This window comes from Marmota marmota, unplaced genomic scaffold (genome assembly GCF_001458135.2).
Source record: "Marmota marmota marmota unplaced genomic scaffold, marMar, whole genome shotgun sequence".
NCBI lineage: Eukaryota > Metazoa > Chordata > Mammalia > Rodentia > Sciuridae > Marmota > Marmota marmota.
In genome coordinates, this window is record NW_026000168.1 from 14,406,674 (window position 1) to 14,419,299 (window position 12,626).

The 12,626-nt window shown below is 44.2% G+C and overlaps 1 protein-coding gene across 1 annotated transcript; it reads left to right on the plus strand.

Moving 5' to 3' along the window:
* Positions 1-228: 228 nt before the first annotated feature.
* Positions 229-12,398, plus strand: Arpc4 (actin related protein 2/3 complex subunit 4). The gene is made up of 6 exons (XM_015495006.2): positions 229-307; positions 3,465-3,583; positions 4,881-4,992; positions 7,464-7,559; positions 8,696-8,866; positions 11,486-12,398. Exons 1-6 carry the CDS (start codon positions 305-307, stop codon positions 11,489-11,491), a joined length of 507 nt encoding a protein of 168 aa, XP_015350492.1. The 5' UTR covers positions 229-304; the 3' UTR covers positions 11,492-12,398.
* Positions 12,399-12,626: the final 228 nt, after the last annotated feature.

Genomic DNA, 12,626 nt, shown 5'->3' on the forward strand with positions numbered 1-12,626 from the left:
TAGGGGGAAGGCTACGGGAAAAGGTGGCCCAAGAGTCGAAAGCATGAGGGAAAGATGCATGGGTAGAGGGGAAAATTTGATTAGTTATTTGGAGCTTCAGGACTTTAAAGATACCATGATAGTCCCAGAGTGAAAATTTCATGAAGATCCAAACGTTCCTAGACTGTCCTGCCCTGTTCTGAAAACAAGATGGTGCCGCCCGGAAGTCTGGGCGGAGACTGCGGCTGCGCTGCTCGCGAAAGGGCAGTCGTCGCGGGGCCGGCCACTTCCGCACTTCCGCTTTCCGGCCGAGCCAGCGCCCGCGATGGTGAGAGAGCCGGGCCCCGCGCCAGGGATCCCCTCAATTCTGTCTTAAGGCTACGGGTTTAGGGGAGATGCTACTTCGCCGCGGTGACCTGGGGCCGAGGGGTGTCAGAGAGTGTGGGGGCACGATGAGGGTTGGAAAAAGGGTGGGGCGCGGGCCAAAGTGAGGAAGGGGCAAGCAGGGGAACTGGCTGATAAGAAGCAGGCCTTGCGGCTTCCTGGTTGGGCATGCAAGGCAGGTATAGAATATTCCTGAAGCATGGAGGAAGCCGGAAGCGGGGCATCTAGGCTTGTGGTAGTGCCTGAAGGCCCGCAGTAGGCCCAATAGCCTTGTCTTGAGGCCGCTGAAGTATGTATTAGGGCCACTTCCTTGTCTAGACTAGAGCTTCAGTGAATACACCCCGTCGTCCTCTCTTTGCTTCTTGACTCCACTGTTTTACCAAGTCAGGTGCCCACTTTTCCTTGACCTCTGGTGGGTACCTCCAACCTTGTTTCTATCCCAGTGGAAGGTCACTCTGTGTTGCCTCCATTCACTGGTCATCCTATTCAGAGCTAAACTGTGTTGACTTTATGTAAAGTCGTACTGTCCATCCCTCCCTTCCTGGGAATCTTTCCCTTTCATATATGTGATAGTTCCAGGGAGTTGTGACTGTGGCTCACCACCTCTCCCTCTTATCACTTTTCTTGCCTCCAGGCTTTGGTGACCTGTGTTCTGGTGACTCCTTAGTCTGCATTCCCAGCTGTCATTCAAGGATCACCTAGTTGTTTTGAAATTAGACCACTAGTTCACAAAGCCTGTCTAAACCGCCTGTTCCTCCTGTGCTACTTTTCATACCTCGCTGAGAAATGTGGTGATAGGGTTTTTGTTTGTTTTATTTTGGTCTGATTGAGAAGGTGCTTTTTTACCTATTTATTTTTGCGGTTCAGGAGATAAAATTCAGGGCCTCATTCATGCTAGACAAGCTCTCCGACACTGAACTACCTCTCCATGCCTGTGTGTGTGTGTGAGAGAGAGAGAGAGAAGGGAATGTCCTTGGAAAGGAACCTGGGGTGCTCTACCATATTCTCAGCCCTTTTTATTTTATTTTATTTTGTATTAGGGTCTGGCTAAGTCACCCAGGCCACTTGAGATCTTCCTATCTCAGCTGCTGTAGTAGCAGGGATTACAGGAATGCACCATATCTGGCTTGATTTTTTTAAAAATTCAAGTTTGAGACATTTCATCATACTATCTTATTTTATCCATAAAAGTAAGGCATCACAGGGTTGGCCACCTAAATTTTACCTTTATATTTATTATCTATAAATGTTGACAGGCATGTAACCATTGCTACAATCAAAGTACAGAATATTTTCATCACCTCACAACATTTTTTCCAGTCCCTTTGTAATCCTCTTCTTTTCCCCAACCCCAAATACCACTGATTTTTTTTTTGCCCTTATAGTTTTGTTTGCTTTTTCCATATTGTCTTATATATGGAATTCTTTCATGTACTAGCTTTTTATCATTATTATTATTATTATTATTTTACATGATGCAGGGGATTAAACTCAGGGCCTGGCACATGCTAGGCAACCACTCTACCAATGAACTATACCCCTGTTCTCTAATATATAGACTTTTAAGTATGGCTTTTTGCTCTAATACATTTGACATCCATTCATGTTGTGTGTATCGTAGTAGTTATTCCTTTATTGCTTAATAGCATTTTATTGTATGAGTGGACCATGTTTTTTGTTTTTTGTTTTTTTAATATCATTATCTTCTGCATCTAATGTCACTCCTTGTGGTTCTCTGTCCTCTTTACTGTCCCTGTCCAGGTTCTCATAAGAACTTCTTGAATAACCCTCTCTGCTGTATGTCTCACTTCCCTCTCCAGCCCATTCCCCAAAGAGCCACTGTGCAGCTGAAGTCATGTAACTTCCTCCTCAGAAAGCCCCAGTTTAAAAGAAAAGCTAACTTAGTAGCCTAGCATATAAGATCCTCATGATTTTAGACCAGCCTTCTGTTGGCAGCTTCATCTATACAATCTAAAATGCTTCACATGTACAGAAACCTTATACTTGTTACTGCTATTGGAACTCCTAATGCCCTTTTTTATTCTATCCTTGTTATTTCATTTTTTTCTACAGAAAGTTGGTAAGACATTAAATGTGAGGTACTGAGCTAGCTAGGTCCAAGCTATGTAACTGAATGAGGTAGACATGGTTTACAGTCTAGTGTGAAAGAGAAATCACTTTACAGGGAGACATAAAAGATATGTCATGGTAAATTATAATAAATGCAAAGAAGGGGGAAGTCAAGAAAGATTTCTTTGAGGAAGGAAGAGGCCTTCCCTAATAAGCTGAGCTCTGAAGGATTGAAGCAGTAAGAGGAGAAAAGCCTCCAGATAGGTGTTCAACTTGTATAATGTCTTGAGGTGAGAAAGAACTTGACTAATGTAACTAACCAGTGTAGGTAGAAGCTGATTCCTCTACTGGGAATGTTTTTATTCTATTTTTTTTTCCTCATTGTAAATTCCTGATCCTATATCCAGTCAAAACCAGTTTTTTTTCTGTCAATATAGATTACTTATAATTCTGATTGTTTTGTACTTATAATTCTGATTGTTTTGTACTTCGTCCTACATTAAACCACATGTCCTCCACCCAGTTGAGCTATTTGAGGGCAGAAATGATCTACACATCTTTGAATTCCCAGCTAGCTCACTGCCTGGCAAATGGTTGACCTCTGTGCTTATTGGCTTAATGTACAGGTTAAGGACATTCACCTGGGTACCTCTGGATCAATTACTTGGCACCTTTTACATTTAGAGCTGGATGATTTTGTTGTATGTCACAGGATGTTCAGCATCACCTCTGTCCTAACCATAACCCTAACCCTGTCCATTTAATACCAGTTGTACCCAGACAAGTCATGACAATCCATATGTTTATTCTGAATGTCTCTGGTCAGGCAAAATTGCTTCCTGTTCAGAACCACTGCTCTACACTTAAGACTGAAAGGCATCTTGAAAGCCTAATGGATTCTGTTCACTGTGACATCCCATAGCTGGATACTTTCAGGCCAGCCTGGCTCCAGGAGAGCTGGAGTAGTAGACCAGTGGGGTGGGTGAGGCAGATTCTGATTCTCCCCAACTCTTGTTTTTTTTTTCCTACAGACTGCCACTCTCCGCCCCTACCTGAGTGCCGTGCGGGCCACACTGCAGGCTGCCCTCTGCCTGGAGAACTTCTCTTCCCAGGTTGTGGAACGACACAACAAGCCAGAGGTGGAAGTTAGGTAGGAAAGGAAAACATCATCAGGGGCAAAGTATTAGTGCTATTTAGACAGTGCCATGAACCTATGTCCTGGAATTGTCAGGATAGCTTCAGTTCACATAATTTGTCTTGCTGCCAAGGTGAACAGTGATTCCTGATTTGGAGTGAAGAAAAGAGGGTCAGTGGGTTGGCAGGGCAAAACCCAGGGGAATATTTCTTTTGGAGCCAAGACTGCCTGAACAGGGCTGTTCATGAAGTAACTCCTGTGGCTTTATTGAATTCATTGGCAGTTTAAGTAGAGTTTGGATAATTTGTTTATCTGAGATGCCATCTCTACACGTCTCTGTTGTTTTTGTTGTTACTGCATATTGAACCCAGGGGTACTCTACCACTGAGCTACACCCCCAGGACCACCCGCCTGACACCTTTTTTTTTTTTTTTTAATGTTGAGACTGAGTCTCTTAAGTTGCTGAGGCTAGCCTCATACTTGTGATCCTCCTGCCTCATCCTCCCAGGTTTCTGGGATTACTGATGTGCACCATCACACCCAGCTACTGTTATGCTTCTTAATATACATGGTTTCTACTAGACATTTAAAAATATTAACAGCTCACAGACTGCCACAGTTAACTACCCTAGAGATAGCAGAGATTTGGAGGTGTTAACTTGAGACCTGAGCTTATAGGAGTCCCAGTGGTACAAAAGTAAATCATTCTAGGTTAATAATTAAAGGACTTTAGGGCTGGAGGTGTAGATTAGTGGAAGAGCACTTGCCTAACATGCATGATGCCTGGGCTCAACCCTCAACCATGTCCCCCCAAAAGAAGAAGAAATTAAAAGAGGCCAAACTGTGTTTATTCAGTTTTAGCCTGTCATTATTCTGGAACAGAGGCTTTCCTCATCCCCTAAGTGGCATATTGGTTTGCCTATAATTATTAAAATCAGCTATCTTTGGCAAAGCTCTTAACATGTACTGGGCACACTGTTTAGACATTTGAGCCTTTTTGATTTCTCCTAATCTTCACCTGTGAAATAAGAATCAGAGTCATTTTACAGATGAGGAAGTTAAAATTCCAATCCTGTGACATGTCCAAGGAACATAACAGGAAGCTGAATTTCAAAACCTTTTTTGCCCTGACTCCAGGGCCTGTGCTCTTTCTGCTGCAGAATATGCTCCCTGGCTTCTGTCTTGGAGCATTCTTGCTTGTTAATCTTCTATAGTTTGGATTCTGTGGTCTCAGTGATGATAGGACCTGCTGTGAGGTCACCTTAACTCTTCTTTCTCTAATAATGAGGTCTCTGTGACTTTGTGTTTTCAGGAGTAGCAAAGAACTCCTATTACAGCCCGTTACCATCAGCAGAAATGAGAAAGAAAAGGTGCTGATTGAGGGCTCCATCAATTCTGTCCGGGTCAGCATCGCTGTGAAACAGGTGAGTCACCATGCAGGAGGCCCATAGTTAGGAGCTCTCTTTGAAATAAAGGATCCACATCTATGATGTGGCATATTTAGTTTAGGTTCTTCTTGCTTGAATGTACTCAGGAAATGGTTTGCCAAAGCAGGTCAGAAGAATAATATGAGCAGTTATGTCCAGTAGACCTTGCTCTGGATTAGAATGCAGCCAAGGTTGTAGGACAAGTTAGGGATCAGGTCACAGAACCATTCTTAAGGAATGAGGAATACATTTACTTAAGAAAATAAAAAGCAATGCCGGTACCAATTTCATAGCCATACTGTTTGCCACTGCCACTTAGTTTAAGAAATAAAGTACCAGGGCTGGGGTTGTGGCTCAGTGGTAGTGTGCTCACCTAGTATGCATGAGGCACTGGGTTCAATCCTCAGCACCACATAAAAATAAAGACAATAAAGTCCATCAACAACTAAAAAAGTACCAATTCTACTATGTTTCCTCAAACAGCATTTCACCAATATCTATACTTCCTGCTACCCCTCCAGTGCTTGATGTATTCATGTAGGACCTGGATGGTTAATTTACTTAATGGATTTTGAAATTTTGACTTATTTCCCCTTTCTCAAATTGGAAAAGAAACTTTATGCCATAAATGGAAATACAGTATCACTTTCCACAATCTATTACAACTCTAAAAATAAACACAATAAAAACAATGTTATTCAATTGAAACTAGATACTATTGCCTACATAAAGCTCCAACATGAGGTCTGCTGTCTTTATTCAAAATGGAAGATCGCAAAAGCCTGTGATCCCCGCTGCTAGGGAGACTGAGTCAGGAGGGTCACAAATTCAAAGGCAGCCTCAGCAACTTAGCAAGAACTTGTCTCAAAATAAAAAAGAAAACAAAAAAGAGCTGGGAATGTGGTTCAGTGGTTGAGTGTCCCTGGATTCAATCCCTGATAATAAAAAAGGAGATCAGCTAGATATGGTGGTTGTAATCCCAGTGACTCAGGAGGCTGAGGCAAGAGGAGTTCAAGTTTGAGGCTAGCCTCAACGACATAAGGAGGGCTTCAGCAATTTAGTGAGACCCTGTCTCAAAATTAAAAAAATAAAATGGACTCGGGATGTAACTCAGTGCATGTGGCCCCTGGATTTAATCCCTGGTACAAAAAAAAAAAAAAAAAGGGAAATGAAATTGATCAAATAATGTTGAGTGCATGTATGTAACAACGAATTTCATTATTATGTATAATTAAAGTGTACCACTAAAAAAATAAATAAATGGAAGATCATCGGGTATAGGGAGGTATTAAGGGCATTCTAGCACCCAGCTATAGAATTCTTCTTTAAGAAATATTGAAATAGTTCAAAAGGTGAAAACTCAGCCGGGCTCAGGGTTGCACACCTATAATCCCAGCAGCTCGGGAGGCTGAGGCAGGAGAATCACAAGTTCAAAGCCAGCCTCCGCAACAGCAAGTCACTAAACAACTAAGTGAAACCCTATCTCTATAAATAAAATAAAAAAAAGGACTGGGGATGTGACGTGACTCAGTGGTTAAGTGCCCCTGAGTTCAATCCCCGGAACCCCACCACCACCCCCCAAAAAAGGTGAAAACTCTGTTGATTGATGTATAGTGACAGTAAAACAGAGACTACCTAAAGTTGTCTCAGTTACCCTGGGTGGTATGTGCCACATATTTCGAGAAGTAGTGCACTGTGAAACGAAAAAGAGAAATTTTTTTTTTTTTTTTTTTTTTAAGCAATGGCCTAGGCCTGTAATCCCAGCTACTCTAGAGGCTGAGACAGGAGGATTGCAAATTCAAGGCCAGCCCCAGCAGCTTAGCAAGACCTCAAAATAAACAAAAAGAGCTGATGAAGATGTAGCTTTAGTGGTGGAACATCTTTGTGTTCAATTCTCACTACTGGAAAAAGCAGAATGAAAGAAATCAACAGAAATCATCTAGGCAGTACGATTGAGGATCATTTTTCTGGGCATGATGGCACATACCTGTAATCCCAGAGAGCTGGGAGGCTGAGGCAGGAGGATCACAAGATTGAGGCCAACCCAAGAAACTTAGCGAGACCCTAAGTAACTTAGTGGGACCCTATCTCAAAAAGGGCTGGGGATGTGGCTCAATGGTAAAATGCCCCTGGGTTCAATCCCCAGTCCAAAAAAAAGGCAGCTTTGAATGGAGATGTGGACTGTGAAAGAGCTGATAAGAGGTTTGCCAGAATTGCCCCCCTGGAATGGATGAGGATGCTATTACAGTAATGCTTCATTAGGATAGAGGGGCCCTTAAGTAGATCCTCCTTTCAGTTGGCATCTATGTCCCCACCATTCACAGTTTTGTCAGTGATTGATCCCAGTACCAAATCCCACTGTCTCCCATGGGCCTGAGGGCAATTGGGTCCAAATACCAAGCTACTAGTTGTTTTTGGCCTCCCAGTGTCAGCTTTAGAGAACCATCTTTTTCCTTTGCTCTCACCAGGCTGATGAGATTGAGAAGATTTTATGCCACAAGTTCATGCGCTTTATGATGATGAGAGCAGAGAACTTCTTTATCCTTCGAAGGAAGCCAGTGGAGGTAAGACCTTATATATCTATGTCTCTAACTCCTGAGATTCTGTGCCTGAGTGGCCTATAATTGTCTGTTGAGCCAGGATTGCTACCTCTTAGGTGTTTTTGTGTGTGTGTGTGGTGCTGGCTATTGAACCCAGGGCTTCATGAACACAAGGCAAGCACTATACCACTGGGCTACAGCCCCAGCCTGCTACTTCTGCAGCTATAGGATACCCCCTGACTGAGGTGAGAGTCGGCCTTCATCTCAGCTGGAGTAGTAGCAGACAAGATTAGAAGCTTAGGGTCTATACATCACTCATTACCAGAGTCTACAATATAACAGCAGAAAGAGCACAATGAATTAGAAATCCTTTTAAACAGGCTGGGGATATAGCTCAGTTGATAGAATGCTTGCCTCGCATGCACAAGGCCCTGGGCTCAATCCCTAGCACCACAAAAAGAAAGAAAAAGAAATCATTTTAAACTCTGCCACCAATTTGAATCTTAGTTTTTCAAAGCCGCAGTTAACATTGGGTCAGTTGTGGTCTGACTTTGTACTTGACTCCTTTACACAGATTCCCTACCAGGTTAACTTAAAATATCCCTACCAGCTGCAAGGCAGAGCATGGGCAGAACAGGCAGATGTGTTGATTAGACACACCAGATGTGTCCGCCAAGTTTTTCCTCATCTTGAGCCATATTCTCTCTCCTGGTCTTAGAGCTAACTTCAGTGGCCACATAGAGTAAATAAAATTGCTCTTCATTACACACCCTCTTGTAGTAAAAGACATTCTTACCCGCCAAGTCTCACCCCTCTTCCATGTTATCTATTCTCTGGACTAAAGTCTTCTTTATTGTTTGATTGGATTATTCTGAAGCAAGATTACAAGTCCCTTCATTCTCCCTTAACTTATTTTGAATGCAGGGCTTTTTGTGCCACAGATAGTTTTCCAGAGGCATCTGATATATACAGAATTCTCTTCTGGGTTCAGTTGTTTGGGTCCACAGGATGTGGACTCCTGACAGGGCCAGTTATCTTGGGAGAAGATCACAGCCAGCTAGAAGCATGTGGGTAAGTAGAGTAGAAAACATGGCTAGTTAAGTGTCCCCTGGTGCTAATTCTCTCCTGTTTCTTCTCTTCCTCCTCCCTACCTTCCCTAGGGCTATGACATCAGTTTTCTGATCACCAACTTCCACACAGAACAGATGTACAAACACAAGTTGGTGGACTTTGTGATCCACTTCATGGAGGAGATAGACAAGGAGATCAGTGAGATGAAGCTGTCAGTCAATGCCCGTGCACGTATAGTGGCTGAGGAGTTTCTCAAAAATGTAAGTAGGGGGCCTTCCTGCTTTCCTGCCTGAGGTGGAAGGAGCCATGGGTTGTGTGGAGTTAGCACCTGGTGGGAAAGAGGTGCCAAATTTCCACATCTTAAAATGTCCACAAAATTCTTAATCTATTCAGCCCCCAAGTGAGGCTAGGGAAGTGCATGTGCCAAGTTTCCAGAAACATAACAGTTAATCGTCATGTAATTCCATTTCTCAAACAGAATTAAATATCTTTCTTTAGCATCTGTTTCTGAGGCTTCAGGTCCTGATTTCCTCAGCCTGTTTCCCATCACTTTGATGGCTTAAGGCCTCTGGATCCCTCTGAAATTGTTTGTGCCTTTCTAACAGAAAGGACTGCAGTTCTGAAGAGGAGGTAGTGTTTACATTGAGAAACTGATGACATAGTTGTTCTTGTTTAGATATTCAGGACATGCCTTCTTAGGCATTTTCCCCCTTTCTTCCAAACAATCTTTGGTTTGTTGATATGTTCCACTCAAAGTTGACTGTGATCCCCAGATGGTAGGTTTAGTGTTTACTCCTCCCTGTTCATACAGATCACCCAGAAGGAGCTCAGATTTCTAAAAATGGAAATTTAACACACTTCCCCTGGGATTTAATCATACCGAGGGTGGCCCAGTGCACAAAGTCATTGTACCATGTGTGCAAGGGAGTACTGTCGTCTAGCTGCCTACCAGTCAGACCTCCTAGGTGTCAGTCTATTTCCTTTGCCTACTCAGCTATGTCACTGAGCCTCTCAACTAAGCCTGAGTTTCCTCAGCTGTGAAATGAGGATGCTATTAATATTTACCTTTCAGAGTGGTTGAACTTTAAATGAGATCACGTATGTCAAATGTAACACCTGATACCTAGTAAGCTTTCTGTGTATGGTGGTATGAAAGTTTATGCCCAGGGCACTAGGAGGCCTCTAGATTCAACTAGCATGTTCACAATTCCTACTTAATATTCAAAACAGGAGTCTAATATTCCCATGCGTTTGACATGTGAAAAATGTGGTGTGTTTTTTTCTCCTATTTAAAAAACACAAAATTCTGCTAGCCACAGTGGCCCATGCCTGTAATCCCAGTGGGTTGAGAGGATGAGACAGGAGGATTGGGAGTTCAAAGCCAGCCTCAGCAATGGCAAGGCGTTAAGCAACTCAGTGAGACCCTGACTCTAAATAAAATATAAAGTAGAGATAGGGTTGTGTCTCAGTGGCCAAGTATCCCTGGGTTCAATTTCTGGTACTTAAAAAAAAAAAAAAAAAAAGGCCAGAAAACCCAATCTTTTGAGTTAAGTGTTACTGTGTGATTTTGCGGCATGGGGGTACTGGGGATTGAACTTAGTGGTGCTTTCCCATTGAGTCATATCCCTAGCCCTTTTTATTATTTTGAGACAAGTGTTCACTAAGTTCCTGAGGGCCTCACTAAATTGCTGAGGCTGACCTTGAACTTATGGTCCTCCTGCCTCAACCTCCCAAGTTGTTAGGATTACAGTAATGTGTGCCACTGCGCCCAGCAGGTGTTACCATAATTATAGATGAATAAACTGAGGTCTGGAAGTTATTTAATCACCTGCTAAACGTTCCAGAGCCAGGAAGTGGAGGAACTAGATGTGGAATTGGGTTTTCTGATGTAAAGATCTAAAACAGTACCACAGTACCTTGTGGGGTTACAAATTCAGGTACATACACAGGTCAGGCAGCAGCGCATGTGAGCGAGGTGGGCTGAGTGGGGACCTGGTGAGCTTGGGCCTCATTTGAGGAACATTGCCACCATGTAGCTCCAGCCTGTTGTACTTTTCGAAAGAATTCCAAATCTAGATTTATATATGACATGTTCCATGTTATCAAGGTTGGCAGCTAATTCATAGTCTTTTAAGTACCACATGGGCTAATCTTTGGGCTATGCTCGGTCATCAGCCATTGATTCACAGCCTCTGGCTTATTAAGTGTTGTTCTTGGCACCATGGGGGATATTTGAGGGCAGAAAATTTTCTAAGGCCTGTGCTAGTTGGAGGATCACCCAAAGCTGTATCCCTCTCACCTTGGCCTGCAGAGTTCCCATGTCTTTTTTTTTTTTTTTTTTGTCTTTGGTATTAGGCATTGAACCCAGGAGTTTTTGACCACTTGAGCTACATCCCCGCCCCTTTTTATTTTCTGTTTTGAGACAGAGTCTTGTTAAGTTGCTTAGGGCCTCTGCTAAGTTGCTGAGGCTGGCCCTGAACTTGTGATTCTTCTTCCTCAGACTCCTGAGTTGCTATGATTACTGGAGTGCACCCTGTACCCAGCACCCAGCTCTGAGTCCCCATGTCTAAAGAAGGCAACTTCTGTTTATATGTAAGACACTGACAGAGCTTTATGGCAGCATCCATAGCAACAGTCTAGGGGAACTGTGGAGAAGCCCTCGATACTTATCTAGTGCTAGATTTAGGGTCAGTGCCCCCACAGGTCTCTGCTGAAGATTGGCTGAGTTAAGAGTGTGCTCAAAGGATGTTCTGGGACCCAGCCCCACCCTTCAGAACTCTGTGTACAGTGGCAGCTCTCAGATCAACCCACCATCCTGGAGCAGGCCCACCCAGATACAATAATAACCACCATTCACTGCCTCTTGGTTCTCTTGACAGTTTTAAACCATCTGGCTGGATCTCGCGGCCTACCCCCTCAGCCTCTCCCTGTGTCTCTGCGAAAGCATCCTGGAGTCACTCCCCAGAGCGGCAACGGCAACAGCAGCAGCAGAAGCGGGGAGCTGGGTCGGGTGGGCACTAGATGCGGGAGGGGGGTGGTGTGCTTGCTAGCTGGGCAAGAAAGCAGCAGTGGACCTGCCCCAAGGCCACACGTGCCTGGTCAGGCTGGCTTCTGATGTTCAGTCCCCTGGGCCGGGACAGATTTTTTTTAACGTCTTGAAATTTAAACTTTGTGCTTGTAGGAGACTGTAACCTTTTTGTCTTTTTTTTTTTTTTTTTTTTTAACAAACAACCTCCACCTCCAGTGGCTGTGACTGGTCCCAGTGATTGTACCTTATTGGTCGCTGTGGGTCTGGGCGGGCCTGGAGCCAGAAGGCGACTACTTTTTCTCCCCTGTGCTACCCCAGGTGGGGAGAGAGGGAGGTTTTAGACTCCAGTTTCTCTCCATTGCTCTCTTAATCCCAAGCCTCCTTGGGCCCAGTAGAGGTGGTGGGAACCCTCTATGAGCTTCCTGAGCTCTGCCTGAAGATGGCCTCCCAGCATTCAATGGGGACAAGGGCTGAATCCATGAGTACCAGCCATACCTAGGAGCTGGAGCCCAAAAGCCAGGCAACTTCTGGCTGCATGGGGCCGCTTGGTACCCTTCCAGCTGAGAGGGGCCACTGTCATGCTTTATCTCAGTGCAGTGCCTGTGCTAGAGGTGTGGAGAGGTAAGTCCTCCTCCAGAGCTCCCGCTGGGCCCTCTCCGCCTGCTCTGGCTCCTCTGCTCCCACACGCTCGGTTTCTTTTCTGATTCTAGTGGATCCTCCCACCCCTGATTAAAGTCTCTTCTTGCCCTTTTGGGGCTGCATGAGGTCTGAACTCTGTGTGTATATGTGAAGGGAAGGGAGGTGGTGCTATTTTTATTTCCTGAGACCAAGCAGCTGGTGCTTGGGCCTGGAGCTCCCCATCAGTCTTATAGATTGATCCCACCATTATCCCTGCCAAAGACTCCAACCCAGTAACCATAGCAGTCCAAGTACCATGGTTTCTGAAAATGTTCTCTCTGCCTATTCAGTGTTGGTGCTTTTCACATGATCTC